This window comes from Cryptomeria japonica, chromosome 9 (genome assembly GCF_030272615.1).
Source record: "Cryptomeria japonica chromosome 9, Sugi_1.0, whole genome shotgun sequence".
Lineage (NCBI taxonomy): Eukaryota > Viridiplantae > Streptophyta > Pinopsida > Cupressales > Cupressaceae > Cryptomeria > Cryptomeria japonica.
Window position 1 is genome coordinate 516,938,092 of NC_081413.1, and position 19,819 is coordinate 516,957,910.

Consider the following 19,819-nt stretch of genomic DNA (forward strand, 5'->3'; position numbering starts at 1 on the left):
AAGGGGCAAGGTTGTGACATCCTCCCCCACTTAGATTGTGCATCATCCCAATGCACTTATAGGTTTAGAATAAAGTTAGCAATCATCCGTCAAAATTCAACTCACTAAATTCTTTTAAATAAGTCTTATTATCTAGAAATTATCATTTCAACTTATTCATTTATACATACTATCAAAGTTGTTCATAACTTGAAACATGGCCTATAAATTGAATCATTCATATAAAACATCTAGAAAATGAAATCAATTTCAAGTAGAATAAATATTTAATCTAATCATAAATCATAAAATGTGTCCACTTCAACAATAAGACATAAAAAGTATATTGTTCCAATCATAAGAGTATCTTATCCAACAATAAAGCATAAAATTTATCCATTCAAACAATAATATAAAATAATATATTAGTTCCAACAATAAATCATAAAATGTATCCATTTCAACGATAAGATGTAAAATGTATGATTTTCGTCAATAAGTCATAAAATGTATATCTATTGCAATTGTAAGTTAATAACTTTCATTCCAAGAATAGGTCACATAATATATCCATGTCAACAATGAGACGTAAATTATATCAATTCCAACAATAAAATATATTCAATTTCAACAATAAGTCACCACATAAGTCAAAATATATTTATTATAACATAAGGCATAAAGTGCATCATTCCCAACAATAAGTCATTAAAAATGTTCAACTTCAACGATAAATACAAGGCCATAAGATAAACAAGCATCAAAAATTGGTGCCTAAAATACTCAAAACGAGGTCAAAGAAAACCTTCATGATACTCAAAGAATATATCAAAAAAACATTAAGATCTTAAAACACAATACTTGTGTAAAAGATGGGTCGTAAAAAAAGTATTTGTAAGACTTGGCTATGGAGATAGCCACCCAAGATCTAGAGGCCTAATGGAAAGCACAAATAACAAGAGAGAATCAATATGACAAGAATAAACTGTATTCCTATCAAGAATGTAATAGAATCAATGAAAGTACATAGGAGACCCCTTGGTTTGGCTATGCCCCACCCCCACTTCTGTTGCTGCTTCAATTGGTCAACAGGTGAAACATAGAAAGGCATAAGATTAGGACAAGTGTCTTAATCTTATGACATGATAAACAAAGTGATAACTTATCACCCACCTAAGGTGGAAAAGTGATAACATAATAAAACCACTAAAGGTAGAAGTTCCACATAAAGTGGAAAGTGATAACACCACCTAAAGTGGGAGTGCCCCTAAATGCTCCTATGTGGTCCCTAAGTAAGCTTAAGTGAAATGTATTTAGAACCTTGGTAAAAAAATAACAAGGTAAAACACCTTAATTACACCAACACCCCGCTTAAATACAACTTAGGGAGAATATACACAAAATGCAAATAGTGCAAGATGGGTCCCAGCTACTAGGCCATGTTAGGTACCCATGTACTAATGTTACCTTTCATAAACAGATAAAAGGAGAAAACCCAATCGAACAAAAATCCTCCCCAAAAGAGAGAAGCGAACTAGAAAAAAGCTCTCAAATTTATGAGAAGGACAAAACCCCATGTGAGGAAAAAGTTCCCCACATAAGACGAAAGAAGAGAGACCATGTAGCCTTCCCTCCACCCCTCCCCCTCAATATAGAATGTGCACCAATGGTAGATGCTCCAAACTGGATGTAGAAGATGGTCCACGATCACCGAACAACGTTCCTGCCCTCAGGAAGAAACAAAACCAAAGGTGTATATATGAAGTCTCCCCATTCCTAAAGGGAAGATGAAGGAAGAAATCTCAAAATGTATGAAGTCTTTAAAAGCTACTCAAGTGTCCCCATGTCAATGCTAAAATTTGCCCCCTCCAAATCAAGTGTAATAGGCCGCACTACTAAAAAACACAATGCAGGATTTAGTGAAGATGAATGTAGCACATGATCCAACAACTCGAGAGTCTCCTCTGAAGATAAAGAGACCTCCTCCAAATGTTGTCCCAAAGTATCCACACTCATCATACTTGTGAAGAATGATCATGTAGAGAACGAAGAAGAGCATCAAAGTGTTCCCTCACAACAACGGAAGAAGGATCGTCTCCAACAAATGGTGTCTCCCAAATCTGCAAGATAGGACTCAAACAAATCTACAATGTATGTCAAGTAACCATCCCAAGAAACTGTATCTAGAAGACAATGTATATCCTACTGCACTAAATCACAAGAAGCCAAAATTGTAGCAACGCAAGCATCATCAAGAGCACTAGTAGATGTGATATCAGTAGGAGGAGATGGAATGCAAGTGATCCAGAGCAATCTGAAGGTGATAGAACTAAGAAAAATCGAAAATCTAATTTTTTGGTATTTTCTAGATTCTAGTAAATCGTATTTTTAGAGGTCTTCACTCTTCAAAGCAAAATTTGGGTTTGAAGTTTTTGTTGGTCCAGTAACTCGATAGCTTAAGGCATGGTGTTAAGGGACTTGTTGTGACCTTTTTCACACATCACCCCATTGCAAATGGGGACCCCTTGTTTTTGCTTTTTAGGGTTTTGCTTTGGCGTCGCAACTGCTAATCACCAGTCTTTTTACAACAAGTTAGAGTTTTTGAGAATTCATCCCAAGCCAAGTCGAGAAATCATGCTCAGAATCATGTATGAATGTTGTCAAAGTGCTCAGAAGGTCCGAAGGACAAGGATCGCGATTGCTTTAGGTCATTTCTGACAACCTGCTATTTTTAGAAATTTTTGTTTTTTCTGCTTTTTTGAAAGGTGGCATATGGGTTTTGTTCCTCGAGTCATTTACTACTACCCATTTTGTCAGAATTTGAAAATCTTGTCTCTAGGTATAAAAAGCAGGGCTTCCAAATTTTTGCTTTTTTTTTAGATTAGGGTTTTGTTCTTTTAGGTCATATCAATCCTGCCCATGTCTTCGAATTCGAAAATTTTACTTCTAAGTATAAAAAGCAAGGGTTTGAAATTTTATTTTTTTCGAGATTAGGGTTTTGATCTTCATGCAAAATTATTACTACCCATGTTCTCAGATTTTGAAAATTGTCTTTAAGGGTAAAAAGCAAAATGCAAACCCTAATTAGGGTTTTTTTTCCAAAAGATCAGTTATTTTATTAGTGCCCATGTTCTCAAATTTCGAAAATGAGGTCTCTAAGTGCAAAAAGCAGAGTGGAAACCCTAATTAGGGTTTTGTTCTAGATGAACCAGCATAGTATCAACATGGCATGAACGTTGTTGATCAAGTATAGAGGAAGAGTTTGGGTATGGCACATTGAAAATTTCGCCTAAGTTGGAGAAGTAAAAATGGCAGAGATGCTTAGACAAGCTCGCCAAGGCTCAAAGTCAGACAAATGGAATGGAAGATGATCAGTCAAGTCCGCCCAAGGATGTCAAGCATGGAAGTGTAAAGCAAGTTGGAAAATAAATTTGTCACATCAAATAAATTTTTAATTATTTTCTAAAAATAAAATTAAAGAAATTTTTTTATTATTTTCAAGTAATTAAATTTCAACACTTAGGATAAATTCAAGAATTTTGGAAATTAAAAGAAAGTTCTAGAAGATTCCTTGATAAAGATGAATTTGAGAGATAAAATAAAACTTTCCATTTTGGAAAGATTAAAATAAAATAAAATAAAAACACAAAAAAATAATCAAAAATTATTAAAAGAATTAGAAAAAAAAACAATAAAACTTCTAGGTTAAGGAATCCTAGACTCTATAATTTCAACCAACTCATTTTCACAATTCATTATTCAGGTTGAGAATTTGGAGAGCAATTGAGAAGAAGTTTTCTCTCAAAATTTGTAAATTTTGGAGAGATTTTCTAGAAGTGAATTCTTCTAAGTGTTAGAAATCAAGAAATTAAGTGTTTTTTTTTAATTTTAAGACAGAATTTCAGAGTTGAAGGTAAATTTCAGTCATAAAGAAGACCTAAAATCTGAATTTCACAGAATTTTCTTACCATTTTGTCTTATTTTATCAATTTCTTGATCAATTCCTTCACTTTCAGTCTGCTTTTTCACAGAAATTTAACCTTTTAATAGGCTGAAAGTGAAATTTTCAGATAAGAGAATTAAAAATCAGAATTAAAATCTGAAAAGAATATTAAATTTTCATGTGTTTTTGCAGGTTAAGGCAGCAAAGTACCAATGACGTTTGCTAGCCATAAAGAAAAGCATGATGGGAATTGATCAGAATATGGCAATCAGACTTCTTCCAAATCCACTATGATGAAAACAAATTAAGGTTGGCAAGAGGTTTTCAAACTTCACCCAGCCTAAGGAAAATATAAAGAAGGTCACGACAAAGAGCAAACACAAATTGACAAAGCCTTTGCCAAGTCTGCCATGTCTAAGAACTATCCAAGTCCACCTTGAACATGTCCAACAATCTTCCAAGTCCGCCTTGGCATGGAGTCTTCCAAGTTGGCATGACAAGGAGAAGATGAATTCCTTCCAAGCATGATCAAAGTCTGCCTAGGCAAGTAAAATTGTCAGATACATGGTAAACTCCTACCATTGGTTAATTAACTCTTGGAAAGAGTTAGTCAAACTCCTACACGAGGTCAAACAAGCAAAATTAAGTCCTACACGAGGTCAAGCAAGCAAAATTAAGTTGAAAACAAACTAAGGCATGGACAAGGTCAAGAAAGTTGGAAGGTGATTGTCCAAAGTTCATCCAAGGCAACAAAGCATGACCACATGGCAAAGTCTTTTGCCAAGTTTACCTAGACATGTTCAAATTCTCATCCAAATCTGCCTTCCAAGTTGGCAATAAACATGTGAAGACATCATCCAAGTTCGCCAAAGTTGGAACATAAGCCTATGTCCAGAATTCGCAAAGGATGAGCAAAGTAAGCAGCTTCCAAACATGATAGAACCTGATCAGATTATTAGACTTCAGACAAAGACAACAAAATTCGCATGGAGATAGGAAACAAAGCATTCCAAAAAGTTGAAGGAAACACTCAATAAGTTCGACATGTCCAAGACTCATCCAAGTTCATCATAGACAGAGAATTAAAAGATAGCAGATTGGAAGTTTGATGAGCACAAAGACAAAGTAATATGTCTTAGCATATTCCAATTTGCCTGCAAAGAAGAACATCTCTTGTCTTCTAAATGTGCCTAAGAAGGAATGACTAATAATCTTCCAAGAACAAATCATTCATGTCCAAGATTCAAGAAAGTCCGCCCTACCAGGATTAAGGAAGAATGTTATCCAAATTCGCTGAGGAATAAAGCAAAACAAACTATCTAAACTTCCAAGCAATCAGGTTGGATAATAAAAAGAGAAGGCTTGGAGAATGATCTTCCAAGCACATGACATGGAAAGAATAAATAAAGCCTAGTGATCAGACCTACAAATCCGATCCATGAAGACGGGGCAATCCAAGTTCGTCTTGGAAGGAAAAGATTAGCCAAGGTTTGTCCAATAAAATAAGACATAAATTGAAACTTGTCCAAGGATGTGTAAATTCTGCCTTGCCAAGAGGAAATTTGTTAAGCAAGCTTAAGGATGGCATGTATTCTTCCAAGATCACCATAAATCAAGATCAAGGAAAATTGGAAAACAAATTGTCTGATCATATTTCCAAATCTGCCAAAGACAAGAAGGCTCATGTGTAATGTCCCTACTAGTTAGAGATCATTAACCTGCAAAACAGATTGTTAGAACACAACAAACATGTATATATATTATATATATATATATATAAGTAAACTAAATTGCAATCTAACTTTAATGCTTAGTTAACATAATCATAATTTTCATCTAATAAAAAGGATACGAATACCATACGAAAGTATGTCCTTAGGCGACCGTGAAGCTCGCCTTGTTCCAAGCCCTCCAGGAAATCGAAGATGAGTTCGAATCCTGTCTTGGGTGTAACCTCTTACACCCAAGCCATCCAAGGAAGACCCTTGTCTATTCCTTGCCTTGGGTGATGCCTCCATCATCCAAGTCCTCAGAGGGGACCAGCCAGATCCGTCTCTTCTTGGATGAATTTAATCAACCAAGCCATATATATGCATATAGATATTCAGTATATATACTGCCCTAGGGATTATCATAATCCCTCCCTTAGACTAAGTGAGTTTCCTCCCTATAGCCCCAACATGTAATGACATTTATAATACATTCTTGCATTTGATTGCTATTTTCCATTCCATAATCCACATTTACATATTCCTGATTTAACATGTATTCCCTAACATATATTCATAAAAATGTTCATTAATCATTATTCACATTTATTTATTACGTATATTCCTAACTGTTCATTAATATGTATTCATTAACATATATTTTCACATATCCATTTAACATGTGTTTACACATATTCCTAAAAACCATTCCTTAATATATGTATAAAAATATTCATTAATATATATTAAATATCCATTAATTATATTTATTAACATATATATTAAATTATTCATTCATTAATATATATATATTAAATATTAATTACTTATATTTATTAACATATACATTAAATAAGCATTAATTACATTTAGTGGGGTGTAATGGCAGACAAATCTGACTCAAATCAGATCTGGTCTGCCATTATAGAAGAAATGAATAATTACTGTCATACGTGTTGTAGTCTATATTACTCTTACTACTAAATTCTGCATTCAAACCTTATTAGCCTTCATATCTTTATTACTATATTCATATAATCAAACATTAGTGATACATGTAATCATAAATATGCACTAGTATATATGTGTGTGTGTGGTACACACGTCCACACACATATATATTTTATGATCCTTACCGTTCTTAACTGTCCGTAGATCGTAGTTGATGTTGGCGTTCCCAATCTGCAGCTCTCCGTTTGTATCCTTACCTATTCCCCCCCCTTTTTCCCTACGTGCAACAAGCTATATAAACATGTAAAGGACTCATGGCATGTTGGGTCACAACGCTCAAAAGGAGACGTGGCTTTCTTCCCGAGTCGCGTCTTCTTCCATACAAACAATGCCTGGGAAAGACGTGACCCAAGGAAAAGGGCAGTCCGCACTCAGCGAGATTAATATAGGAATTACGCGCAAGGACATAATTCATTCGCTAATAAAATATTTAATATCTGTGATTACTGTTATTACTAGATTAACAATTATTATTAATGTTTGTCATTAATGATTAATATTATTGATAGTGTTTATTAATAAATTAATAATTAATGATAGTAGCTTTGTTACCAACAGTTTAGTTCAGTCTAAACATTTATTTGAATATATATATATATATATATATATATATTTTCATATTTTAATTGTATTATTATTTATTATTAAATACATAAATTATGTTGATAGTATATAATATTTAAATCATGTTCATAAATAATATTTAATTAATGAATATTAAATAATCATTCATTGGTAATTATTATATTAATTAATAATAATAATTTCTTCATTTAGGGTATCTCTCTTTCTCTCCGTATATATATAACGATCCAGGAGGGGACATGACATCATGACTGTCCAAACTTTTTCAAATCCACCAAACACAAGGAGATGATTGTCCGAACTCTTTCCACGGCATAAAGTAGATTAAGGCAAATTGACGGATGATTGTCCAAGAACATTCCAAGTCCAAGGGCAAACAAATTGACATGAAGCATGCCAAGGCATGGAAGAAAGATTAAAGCATAAACAAAGGTTGGCTGGACTTCATCCAAGTCTACCATGCCAAGAAGAAATAAATTTGACAAGACAAGCACATGAATCAAATTCTTCTCCAAATTCAAGGCACCTGAAAGAGTCTCCAAGCATCAAGAAAGAAAAGTCTTCAGACTTGGTGAAAGTATGGAAACAAATTCTAGATTTCTTGAAGGATTTCATTTCTAAAGAGTCAAAGACAAGCTCCCACGTGCAACATAAATTGGAGGCAAGAAGAGTATTCCAGACAAATTTCCATACTTAGGCAAATTTTTCGGCACAAATTGGGGAATTCAAGTCAACATGTCCAGGTTCATTGAACACACTACCTCTCAACAGAAGAAGGGGGTGCAATCCTAAAAAATAGCATCTTGTGCCACTTGTCTCTCATTTGGCAGATATTTGACCTATTTTGGGAAACTTTGATTAGGGTTAGGTTGTTTTAATCTCGGTCGTTAATTGGAAACCAATCCTGGCCATTGAATTGTAATTGGAGAGCCTATATATTGAGCTCCACCCTCATTTGTAAATATCATGGGAGCATGTTGCAAAACATGTTGAGATAAGCAATTGTTGCTTAGGATTGCCAAAATAATAAGTAATACATTGTTCATATTGATGGTGATTATTTCCCTTATTTTGGAGTCTGCATGGTTCTTATCCCTCATCATAGTTTAGATTTTATTTCATGTATGTTAGATGAATGAAGGGTTTGATAGTTTAGATTGGTAAAACTTTTTGCTCATACTTTTGTTGGATGGATGCTTTTCATTCAATGTGTAAAGTTAGCCTGAGCTTTTGATGTGGATGCTTAACTTCTACTTTAAGTAATATTGTTCAATTGTTGGTATTATTCATAAGTGTGAAAATCTTGAGCACAACCTTAGAAGATTGCACATACTTTGTGTAGTTGTCCTAAGTGTGGCGAAACAAAGTGTTGTTATTAGTTTCACCTAGTCTTTACCGTCTCCTGAATTCTTAGGAATAGATTAGAATTTCTAAACCTTAACTCCTTTTTAGTTTTCTTGAAGTCCATGTTCCCAGTCCTAGATGATAGAGCTTCATTGTCTAAACCTCCATTGTGAATTGAACACGCCAAGCATAAGTCCCTTTGTGTATTACCAGCATATCACAACGCCCATTGAGTTTATCCACATGTCAAAGCCTGACAAAAGAAACCTTGGAATCGCCATATGATATTAGCATACACGGTGATTTTTCAAGAGAGGATAGAGTGTCTTTGGATATTTTATTCTAATGTTTGGTAGATGATAAAACAAACACCAACAAGACTGAAATTAGATCTCGACAAGAGTTTTCCAACAGTGTAAGTAGTTTCAAATTCCAACAACCGAGCAGGGAATTATGACCCCACCAAGTTGGGGTATCTACTTTCATAGTTTATTTGAAAATTTGTAATTTCTTTGTTGTTTTTATTCTCCAAAACTCTTCATTTCGAAGTTATTGGAATCAAGAGACTTTTGGGATTCCAAATAGATGTTTAAAACTCATTTTAGATAATATAATGATGACTTTTGAATTTTGATGCTTACAACTCTTATTTCAAGTTCTAGAACTATCAATTTTCTTACAATACTCGCAAGTTTCCGCATACCTTGTATTGTTAATTGAATTGCTTACTGAATTCAGATCAGCAAGGCTCAAGAATTGGGCCATATGTGACAATACCCAAGTTCAAGTAGCCAAAATTCTCCTCAAGCTCAAAATCCACACTAGAAGTATGAACATCATCTAAAGAATCACAATCATCAATAGGAACAAAGTTTGAAAAGGAGTACAATTGAGATGCATGATCCACCACCCCAATAGCTATGATAGCTCTACTTTCTTCGATGATAACTGAATCAAGAGTGAACTCCACAATCTTCCTTGTTGCACCATGTGTGATTTGATAGATGGAAAGGAGATCATCTATCAAGTGAGGTACACACAACACATCATTGAAGGTGCCATCCCCAATATCAATAGATCCCTACCCAATTAAATTCATATATGTATGATTATCCATCAAAATAGGTGGCATGTTGCAAGGATCAAATGATGAGAACATAGGCTGCACGGATGCCATATAATGAGAAGCTCCTAAATCTAGAAGTCATCTCCCTCAACCATGACTTGTAATAGCACATGGAGCTTGTCCTTTGTTCTTACGTATCCTAAAAGTGTGACTCTTTTACTTATTAAATTCTATTTGATGTGAAGAAGCAGCTGAAGTAGACATTCTTGTAAGCAAATTGATTATATTCTTCTCAAGAAGATGATTCAATTCATCAATATCCTTCTTATTAAAATAGTGTTCTTCATTCCCTATCTTCTTGCAATATGCACAAGTAGGCTTCTCCTTCTTAGATGATTCCCCCTTAGAAGAGGATGTAGAATCTCCTTGTTGAGGTGAAGAAGATTGTGCTCTATCCTTGTGTGGCTTTGGCTTGTTCTTAAATTGCTTCTGCTTTTTGTTGGATCCCATCTCATGACTAGCCACTGAAGCATGTGACTTAGATGACTTAAGAATACCCATGGAGATCAGCTTTGCTTGTTCAAGCATCAGCATCTCTAGGAATGAATCAAATGATGGAGCAGTATAAGCACTCCCCATAGTCAACCAATAGGTTTGGAAACTAGAAACAAAAGCTGCATACTCTGAAGGAAGCTTGTCCAACAAATTGAAGACCAACTATGCATCAAGCTTTGAGTTGTGCACTTAGCCCATTTACCTTAGTTAGTCTTGGATTGTATCAAAATTCATAGGATTTAGATATGTGAGATCATTGTCAAGTTTGTACCATTAATCTCATCAACTTTGCCATACAATTGAGCAAGCTTATCCCAAGCATCTTTAATTGTTTTACACTTATCAATATGAAAGAGAATATCAGCTGATACATAATTCCTTAATGTTCCAAGAGCCATAGTACTTTTAATGAGCCAATCCATTTTCAGAATAGGATCTGATTTAGGATCTAATGGTTCTTGATAGTTCCATCAATGTAATGAGTTAACCCTTTTTCCATTAGTTTACTCCATGCATTTATTTTCCATGTTGCATAATTATGTGGAGTTAAAAGAGGAAACTTTGGATTACCCATGACAAAAGTTTTGAGAGCTCAAGAGAGAAATTGCAAAAACACACAACCCAACCCCCAAAATTCACTCAATCAAACCACCACCACCACCCCCCCCCACACACACACACAAAAAAGAAATGATTTACCATTTAAATTTAGTACAATTACAATGGCCACTTGCGTGAAGATCTCTGCACTTACATGCTATGATATACGCGACCGGTCTGCTAGGTGTGTTTGAAGAAAAAGGCTGCAATATATATTGCTGTGAATATTAACTACTGTATGCGATTTATATTCTGCAATATATAACGACTGAATGCAATATATACATACTGTGATATTTATACTATATTGCTGCGCCCACTTGCTTCATCTGTGAGGAGTTAACATACTCAGGTATATCGATTATCATAATCGATATTTTCAGCAACAGGAAATATACTCTGATATAATTTTTGAATTAGAACAGTAATATCACAAATATTGCTCTGTATCTCTGCAATTTCAATTCTGATCCAAAATTTAACAAGGTAGACAATGCTTTCCCCAAAGCAAGTCCTTCAGCCATTGCTTGTCCTCAATTGCAGCTTCTTTCACTTTGCAGCCAATCTTGACTTTATATTCTCCATCCATTGATTCACACCATCTTATATTGTCATCTTGATCAAAAACATTGATACATCTGGATTTTAGTATTTCTTTTAATTTGTCTTTTTGAGAAGCACTCAGCCCATCTAGTGACTTCCATTCCCATTTTGGAATGTTGTTAATCCTTGTGATGCACCCAAAGTCATTAGCTTTCCTTCCCCAGACATTAACTGTTTCCCTCCTACTGTCTTCCAGATCCTCCAATTTCCATAACTCTTGATGACCATCCCATGAGTCATCCCAAAACAATGCCTTTTGTCCGTTTTTGACATCACAGGTGATATGTTTGATAATTATGTCCCTGCTATCTAGTATAAAGTTCCAAATGGTCGAGACTTTGGGGGGCTTTCTTATAGTGAGGATTCGGATAGGATCTTTGAAATCCAAATATTTCTTCCATAGTAACCGAACCCATTTTGAGTTGCTTTGATACATACTCCAAACAAGTTTGGCCCCCATTGCAGCATTCATGAAATTGAGTTGTTTCACACTAGCCCCTCTTGCCCCTTGAGGTTTACAAATGTTGTCCCATGGAATCATAGAGAGCTTCTGAGTATCATTAGTCCCATTCTAGAAGAATTTCCTCAAAATTTTGATTAGATTGTCTATTACTGCCCCAGGAACCTTCAAACATGACATAGAATAAATCGGTATAGGAGATAAAACTGCTTTGATCATTAGGATTCTTCCAACGAATGTTAGCCACTTGCCTTTCCATAGCTCCATCCTTTTCTTGCACCATCCTTTTCTTGCATCTATTGAAGAGATCTTCCCAACAATAGTTTTTATTTAACCCAGCAAAAAGTGGCATCCCCAAGAATACCTCTGATTTCCTCCAATTAACACTTTGTCCAGAGGCCATGTTGTAGTCATCTAATAGTTTCCTTATAGATCTTGCTTCACATCTAGAGGCCTTCCCAAATAGAATTGTATCATCAGCAAATTGTTGATGAGTGACTAGGTCCATGCCACTTGTAATGCTTATACCCTCCCACTGCCCTTCAAGCCTGCAATGAGTAATAGCTCTGCCCAATGCCTCCACTATGATTATGAAGAGAAAAGGTGACAAAGGGTCACCTTGCCTGATTCCTCTGGTAGAATCAAAGAAACCACGAGACATGCCATTAACAAGCACTAAGAACTTTGGAGATCTGATACAACTTCCAATCCATTCCACCCACCTATCCTCAAATCTAGATTTGCTTAGGATCTTGTGGAGGAAGTGTCTATCCACAAGATCATAAGCTTTCAGGATATCTAATTTGACAATCATACTAGGAGCCCTGAGTTTTCTAGCCGAGTGAATTGTTTCATGAGCCACAATGATTCCTTCCACAATCGACCTTACTGGGGAAAAGCCACTTTGTTCTTCTAAAATCACTTGGTTGATTATAGTTTTTAGCCTATTAACTATGATTTTGGTAATGATTGTGTAATTCATATTGCATAGTGCAATTGGCCTATATTCATTCATGCTTTGAGCTTCTTTCTTTTTAGGGACTAATGCTATAAAGGTATGAATAATTGCCCAAGCATAGTTGTTGTTTTCCTTGATTCCTCTACCGCTTTCCATAGATCTTCCTTCACAATACCCCAAAAGAATTGAAAGAATCTAGCCAGAAACCCATCAGGTCCTGGTGCTTTATCAGGGTTGAATTGAAAAGTGGCATTTCTAACTCCCTCTAATGAAACTGGTTTGTATAATTCTAGATTATTTGCCTCACTGATTAATGAAGGTATTATGTCTAAAAATATATCCCTCTCAGCATTATGAATTGGGGCATCTCTATTCAAAATTGCCTGAAAATATCTCACTACTTGATTCGCCTACTCCATGGTTTGTGTCATTGTGCCATCTTCCTTTTGTATTTCTACAATTATTTTCCTGCTTTGATTAACATTAGAAAAATGTGAAAAAATTTAGTGTTTTTATCCCCTTCTTTTAACCAAATTTCTCTAGATTTTTGTCTCCAGTATATTTCCTCTCTCGCCAATAGTTCAGTCAGTTGAGCCTTGAGTTCTCTTTCCTTTTCAAATTCTATGATGTCATTCCGTTCAAGATGACAGCTTCATTTAGTTGTTGTAGTTGCTCCTCTATTTTAGCTTTCTCTTCAAATATATCTTTAAAATGCACCTTATTCCATTCTTTTAGTTTGTACTTAATATGGGAAAGCTTTTTAGTGAGTAGGTAAAGTTTGGAGTGATTACCAATCTTGACCTCACTCCACCAATCTTTCATCAAATCCATGATGGTAGGATCCCTGAGCCACATGTTTTCGAATTTAAATGGAGCTCCAACCCTCCCACCATCAGGCTATATAGATAGTGAAACCGAGAAATGATCTGATCCAGTATATGGAAGAATGGCCGCCTCATAGGAATTTGTAGTATTAGACCAACCTCCACAAAATAAACCGGTAAAAAATTTCTGAAATGCTGGTGAATCCTTGCCTCCTGTTGGTCCAAGTGAATATTCCATTTTTGGTCGGAATGTCCCTGAGATGATTTCCATCGACAAAGCTTTGAACTCTTGATATATTTTGCAATCCTCCTTGTTTTTTGTGAGTTATCAAGAGTGGCATTGAAATCTCCACCTATGATGATTTTTTCATCATTCTGTTGCTTAATCCAATTTGTAATGTCATTCCACAATTCCCTCTTGTCTATAGTGGCTATTGGGCCAAAAACATTGATAATTGTAAAAATTGTGTTCTTACAAAGAAGCTTGCATCTTACAACCATCCAATTCTGATTTTCCAATATCAAATTGCATTGAATGGTTAGTGGATTCCAAAGAATGCCTAATCCACCAAACGCCCCATCAAACTCCACAAAAAACCCCTCCCATAGTCTCCATGTTTTTAACCTATTCTGATACTACTCCATGCTCCATTTTGTTTCTTGCAATAAGAATATATCTGCTTTGTTGGTGTCAATTTGGCACCAAATTAGGCGCCATTTGCTAGGGACATTTAAGCCCCTAGCATTCCATGTAATGAACTTCATGGCTCCTCGGGAAGGAGTATCATACTCCTTCCCGTTTCTAAGTTTCCTTTGTCCAATGGCACTCCCTGCCATTTCTAATCTTGCCTTATTGGACTTTCACCCTCTCTGTTTTTTCCCCTCAATGTTTGGCTTCTTTATGATAGATTGTGTCTACAATATACTGCGTTCTACCAATATGTTTGTAGGGACATCCTCATAACTCCTTTCATTCTCAGATTTTGAATCATCAGTTGTCGGATCTACCTCTTCCTGCTTTGTCTCTCCATTATCGAACCTTATTTCAAACCTATCATCCTTCCCACATATGCCTCATGTTGGAGATATTTCTTACTCCATAATGGTGTTCTCAATTGTTACAACAGGGTCTTGGTTTAGATCCACTTCTATGTCTAAGTTTGGTTCTTGATAGTCTCCCATACTTTGAGTGCTATGGTCATTTCTTGCCTCACATTCCTTTTCTAGCTCAGCTTCCTGCTTTCCCACAATTTCCTCCTACTCATTACTAAGATTCTTTGTCCTCTCCTCCTTATCAAAATTAAGCTCCTCAATGACCATGGTATGCTTCTCACTTACCCGATTTGATTGAATACCACACATCTCCTCAAAGGTAAGGTATCTTGAGGATTCCATCTTATGCTCTTCTTTGCTAAGGAAATCCATCATCATGTCAAAATTTTCATTCATTCTTGTGTTCCTATTATAGCTTGGAGTGTTTATCTCTTCTGGTAGGCTTTGGGTTACTTCCTAATTATATTGAATGGCCCTGTCAATTTCAACTATTCCATTGCAATCTATCATGTCATGGATCTTTGATTTGCATTTAGGGCATAAGGTTAAAAGGTCTTCCCTTTCTACTTTTTGTAGCCATATTCCATCCTTGGTATGTAGTACTATCTCTGCAGTCAGTTTTTGTTGAGGGGGTATGTCTATGCAGATTCTGGCATACGAGCCCCATACCCTATCTTCCAATATATATTTTTTATATGTCTATGCAGATTCTGGCATATGTTTTTATTTTTTTATATTTGATATATGATGTGTATTTTCTTATGCCATGTTAGGTTGCCGAAACACGATTTCCATCTCACACAATCGTCTTAAGGCCACTAACGAAGGTACAAGAGGCCTTGAGTGTTATGGTCATCAACACCTTGTGGAGTGTATGGAAGCAATCAAACACAAAAAGAGCCCAAAAAGTAAGAGCATTGATCCTTGATTATAAGTGGTGGGATCATGTGGAATATGTTTTAAGTTTCACTGAGCCCATCATGAGCATGATTAGGTATGTTGATACTAATCGCCCATGTTTGGGTGAAATTTATGATGTCATGGACTAGCAATAATAGAGGCCAAGGAAAATGACTCAACAGAAACAAATAAAGAAAGAAAAAAAAAAATCAAAATTATGCAACAAATTATTGTTGACCATTGAAACAAGATGACCACCCCCTGACATCTCTTAGCATTTTCTTTGACGCCAAAGTATTATAGCTAAGAGATACTTAAATTGCCAAGGAGAGTGCCACCATATAAAGATGTTGAGGTTGCTACTAGCTATATGTAATGTCCCTACATAAATATTGATATATAATCAATTATCTTATTTCTCATCTTATTAATTTATTTCTTATATAACCAATTTCTATCTTATATTCTTATATAATCAATATCTAAATATTAATTTATCAACAATGTTTAATATTTAATATTAATTTATAATCAATAATCATTAATATTAAATAATATAATAAATAAATCCCAAGTATTGAAGTGCTGTTTAAAAAGGCACGATTCCATTAATTCTTAGCAACAGCTTATTAAGAAACTCATGATGACGGAAGGGGGTCCAAGGAAAGGGTGTTGACTAAGAGCCATGTCCTTGCACACAAGACCATTGAAAAAGGTTATAAGGACAGGAATCCTAGGGGGAAGAAGGCATCGAATGATAAGGAAAGAAAATAGAGATCGGTGGGTATAAGCAGATTGCTGTATCTTGCTGTCATCGGTATGTTTTATTCATAAATTTTTATAGTATTGAGGCTTCTTTCTGAGAACTGTTCTGCAGTTATATATTTATAATAATGTCTGAAAAATGAATGAATATATATATGTCTTGATTAGAAAAAATAATAATATTAGATTGTAAATCAGAAAGAACTCTTAAGGTAATAAACACTAAGAAGAATATGTATAAACTATTCATTCTTGCTGCTATTATCAGTATTTATGAAGACGGGGATGAGGTGTTCCAAAGAGAGGCAGTCTAAATCCAAGCAATAGGTTAAGTCCCAAGATAGGGTGGGGATCAGCAACCCATAAGCCTTGAGGGTATAGACCCAAGATAGGTAAGGGCTTGGATCTATAAACTTTGAGGGAACCTATTGTAGTTGGTCTCTGAGTGCTTTGGTAACATACATAGACCTTTCTCCCTTAAAAAAAAGTAGTAGCAAGGTTTGATATCTATATTAAGAACTATGAACAATGAATTTAATTATCTAATGAGGAATATAAATAAGCACTTCTTAATAACTAATAGGTTGAAGAATATCAATGACTGGTTCTCATGATTAGTCTCTCAATCAATTTTAGTATATTGAAATAGGTAAATTATGTTAATCAGGTAGGGGACATTACACTATAAGGCTGCATTAAGAAAGATATATTCAGATGATGAGACTTGAAATATTGTCTTGAGCGAGTTTGGCTAATTTGTACCTTGAAAAAATCATGAGATTTCTGCTCTTCATGCCAAATATAAGATGAACGTTGATGAGTGGTGGTATGTACATGGTCAAGGCTATATTTTCTTGTAGCCTCTTGCAATTAAAATTCTCTCTTAAGCATGTATCTATTTATTTATTATTTTATCATTTTTCATTCGATGCTATCATATTAAACTATTTTTATTTTATAATTTATGTTTAAGTTTCGATTCTTGAATTATAAAATTAAATACTAAATGTTGTATGCAAACTCAATAGGTTGCAAGCTCTTCAGCTAAGCAGAATTGGAGTACATACTCCATCCACTTGGTCATGTGCAATCGTTTTGGTGCAAAAAAAGCAGAGGACTTGATGTACATACACTCCAACCTTTGTCTATTGTCACATAAGAAACCTGAATACAATGAGGGTCTGACAGGGAATTGGCATCTACAGTTGCGTAACTTGCCCAAAGTCTCTATAGATGAGGCAGCTCTTGCACTTGACACAGACGTAGCTAGTGGGAGTGGCAATCTAATGGATTGTGGCTCAAACGATGTTGAACCAAATGTTGACCATGAAATTGATTCTTCTGACGAAGATGAATATGGATATTAAATATGGGCCATGGCTTGTGACATTTTGAGACTTGAATCTTATTATTTTTGCAAATTATCAATATGATATTACGAGGTATTTAAAAATTTATTTATTGGCAATTATGGATTTGAGTATATTTTATAATTATGATGTTTGAACACACGTATGTGTGTGTGCATGTGTGTGTGCGGACGTACCCATTCCCATACCCAAGGGAAAAAAAATTGTCATACCCGCATATACCCGAATCCACATCCCATACCCAGACCCAAATCAGCAACTTATGTTTTCTGATGTCAAAACCTTGTAATTGTCAAAAGAACATTGATTCTACACTAGATTAGCTATTTCTAAAGAATTTTGAACATAATACCAGCTTTTTATGTTCCAATCCTAAATTAAAATTGTATCAATGAATAGCCCTACTTGATTTATTCTTATAACATTAGATAATGAACATTAAAGATTATTTAAAAGCTGAAAAAATGACGGAAGCGTGCATAAATAAGGCTGTTGTATACAATTAAGAGGATTCTTTGTTTCATCCGTACAGGTTTGTTCAATATTTACAGTTTCCTCGTTGAAAAATAAGATGTCTACTCGATCAGGAATAAAAAATAGATAATAACCACATGTTAACAACATTATCGACATAAAAACACAAGAGGATAATAGGCAGAACCTGCCGTAAGAGTTCATCTTCGCTATAAAATGGTGACCACTGTTTTATAGTCTCTAAATTCCGACACCAATCACCAGCAGTAGAACGTAAGAGTTGTCTTGGTCCATCTCTTTTAACTTCATAGTCAACCTGCCCATTGCAAAATGCAACAACATACCAGAATGAATATATGCAATAAACTACATGTAAGAACAAAGAGCACAAGACAAAAATCCATTGCCTAAACTAAGAAATGTGTTTCCTCCAAGATATCTCTGTAAAACATCATGGTGTCTAAAAAGAGTTATTAAAAAAAATACAAAACACCCCTTCATCTCATCCTGCAGAGCTCAGGCATATCAAACTGCTTTCTAATCGGGCAGGTCAAGGAAACAAAGGCTCTGTTTCTGATGGATGTCTATTTAAAGAAGAGAAAAGCAAGCTAAAAGTTAATGTTTTCAATAAACCTAGAGAGTAACATGAATAATCAAATGGAGCCTAGAGGTTATGGTATGCTCAAGGGCATCCCAGCTGCTGTCATTGGAGAACTAAAAATGCTAATGGTAAATGGAAACTTGCAATTTCTGAACAATGCTACTGGTAAATGGAGACTTGCAATTTTTGGAAGCAACTGTGGAAGGCAAAAAATGGCTACTAAAAAGTTGGAATAGATCCCCTTCTCTACATCAAAAGAGAAAGGAATAAAGGAGAGGATTAGGTAGCCAATATGGAATGAAGCTATTAGTAACAAATAGTGTCCTACACAGATCCTACAATGGAAAATTTCCCAGCCACATTAAAAGTTGCTTGCCAAAGATCCTATCCTTGACCCATCCCATGCTCCCCTTCCCACCTCCCTCCACTGCCTCATCCTAAGGCCCTTGTAATCACATCTATAACAACCCCACCCCTATCAATCTTATTGTATCACCCAAGAATGGGGAATACAGATCTAATAAACTATTCTTATGATCTTTTATGATTGTTTACATCTTTGAGTATTTTATGGGCTACAGATGGGAAATGTGGCAATCACTTTATCATAGCCTTCCCTGTAGTGATTTCTTCTACACATCATTTTCACTCTGCTAATTCTGAAGGTAGTAAGGTAAGTCAGTCTGCTTGGTGCGAATGGACAGTCAACTACCAGGTAATATCCTTCCTTGCTCATGAATTTTCTTATAACAAAGAGAACAGGGGACATCACCTGTAAACCTCTAGGCATGAAAGCAACTCTGCGGTATGAGGAACAGGCTTTGCCTTAAGATCATAAGAGAGAAGGAATGAATGCATCTACTTTATTCTGTAGTCTGCTTTACTGATTGTGACTTATGCATGAAATGCAAGCTGCAATTTCAGCAGTTTCTACCCACCCATGAGAATGGCTCTGCAAATTTAGTCCATGTACTCAACCTCACACACATGTTCTTCTTGCTTCTTTTGATGCTGAACTG

General features: G+C 35.2%; 1 protein-coding gene across 1 annotated transcript in view; it reads right to left on the reverse strand.

Annotated features, from left to right (window-relative positions):
* The window catches only part of LOC131066919 (protein MICRORCHIDIA 5), a 131,693-nt gene that overhangs the window by 52,430 nt on the left and 59,444 nt on the right, over positions 1–19,819 (reverse strand). Inside the window, exon 8 of the mRNA XM_058001817.2 lies at positions 18,387–18,515. Within this exon, the coding sequence (XP_057857800.2) occupies positions 18,387–18,515 (129 nt within the window). The remainder of the gene's footprint in view (positions 1–18,386; positions 18,516–19,819) is intronic.